Here is an 871-nt window from a genome sequence, read left to right as displayed (position 1 = left end):
GTCCCTCTCTGGCACTTATTTCTAGAACTGTAACCTTCTGTTTAGCATGACAGACAATGTCCTCCAATCTCATCAAACTTTTCAGCTCTGTGAGTGTCATGGATGATGGCAGGTCTCTGAAAAAAAAAAGTAAACAAAAGTTATGCAAACCTTTTAGTACCCTACAGATGCACCAAAACCCAACATTGCAAAGACATATTATAAATGATTACCTTTGCATATGGTCTACTCTGTTAGTTCTTACTTCTTACTCAAGCACATTCATATATATATGGTCAGATAGGAGTCTAAATCCTTTCTGCTATAAAATTGCAACATGATGTAATCCAACACTAGTTACCATTGTGACAGACGTTTGGTTCAGGTCATTGACCTTATTTGTTTGGAGAAGAAGAAGAAACTATTGAGAACAACATACATTAGTATGCGTCGGTGAAGGTTAGACATCCAGGTAATATGATATGACAAAAAGCAGTTACTCAAGCAACTGGATATGATTTTGAAAACGTCAGACGTTTCAGCTAGTATCCACTAGCTTTCGTCAGTGACTGAGAGACCAGAGGGGAAAACAGGTTTATAAGCACAATCTATTGATTGATATGCAAATAAAGTGAAGACAAATTTTTTGGAAGTCGAAAAAGGGACAAAAGTCAGACAAGTCAAGACAAGATGATGCAAATTAGTCTGAAAGCTCCTGTTCTGTATAACAGGAGCTTTCAGACTATCATTCGTAGCGATGGGAAGATGACAGACTCGAGACGGATTTCTACCGGTTTCGACTTTAATTCAGTCTTTATCAAGAATGACAGAGATCGGACCACTCCTCCTTTTATACTTTACCGTGTCTATCTAGTGCAGGGCGCTCTGCTCG

The 871-nt window shown here is 38.6% G+C and overlaps 1 protein-coding gene across 1 annotated transcript in view; it reads right to left on the bottom strand.

The window, feature by feature from the left end:
- Positions 1-871, bottom strand: part of LOC109463602 — a 4101-nt gene that overhangs the window by 1170 nt on the left and 2060 nt on the right. Inside the window, exon 2 of the mRNA XM_019760455.1 lies at positions 56-116. Within this exon, the coding sequence (XP_019616014.1) occupies positions 56-116 (61 nt within the window). The remainder of the gene's footprint in view (positions 1-55; positions 117-871) is intronic.

Source organism: Branchiostoma belcheri, unplaced genomic scaffold (genome assembly GCF_001625305.1).
Source record: "Branchiostoma belcheri isolate BF01 breed outbred unplaced genomic scaffold, Haploidv18h27 scaffold129, whole genome shotgun sequence".
NCBI classification, from domain to species: Eukaryota; Metazoa; Chordata; class Leptocardii; order Amphioxiformes; family Branchiostomatidae; genus Branchiostoma; species Branchiostoma belcheri.
Note: the sequence above shows the minus strand (reverse complement) of the source record. Positions and strands in the feature narration are given on the sequence as shown.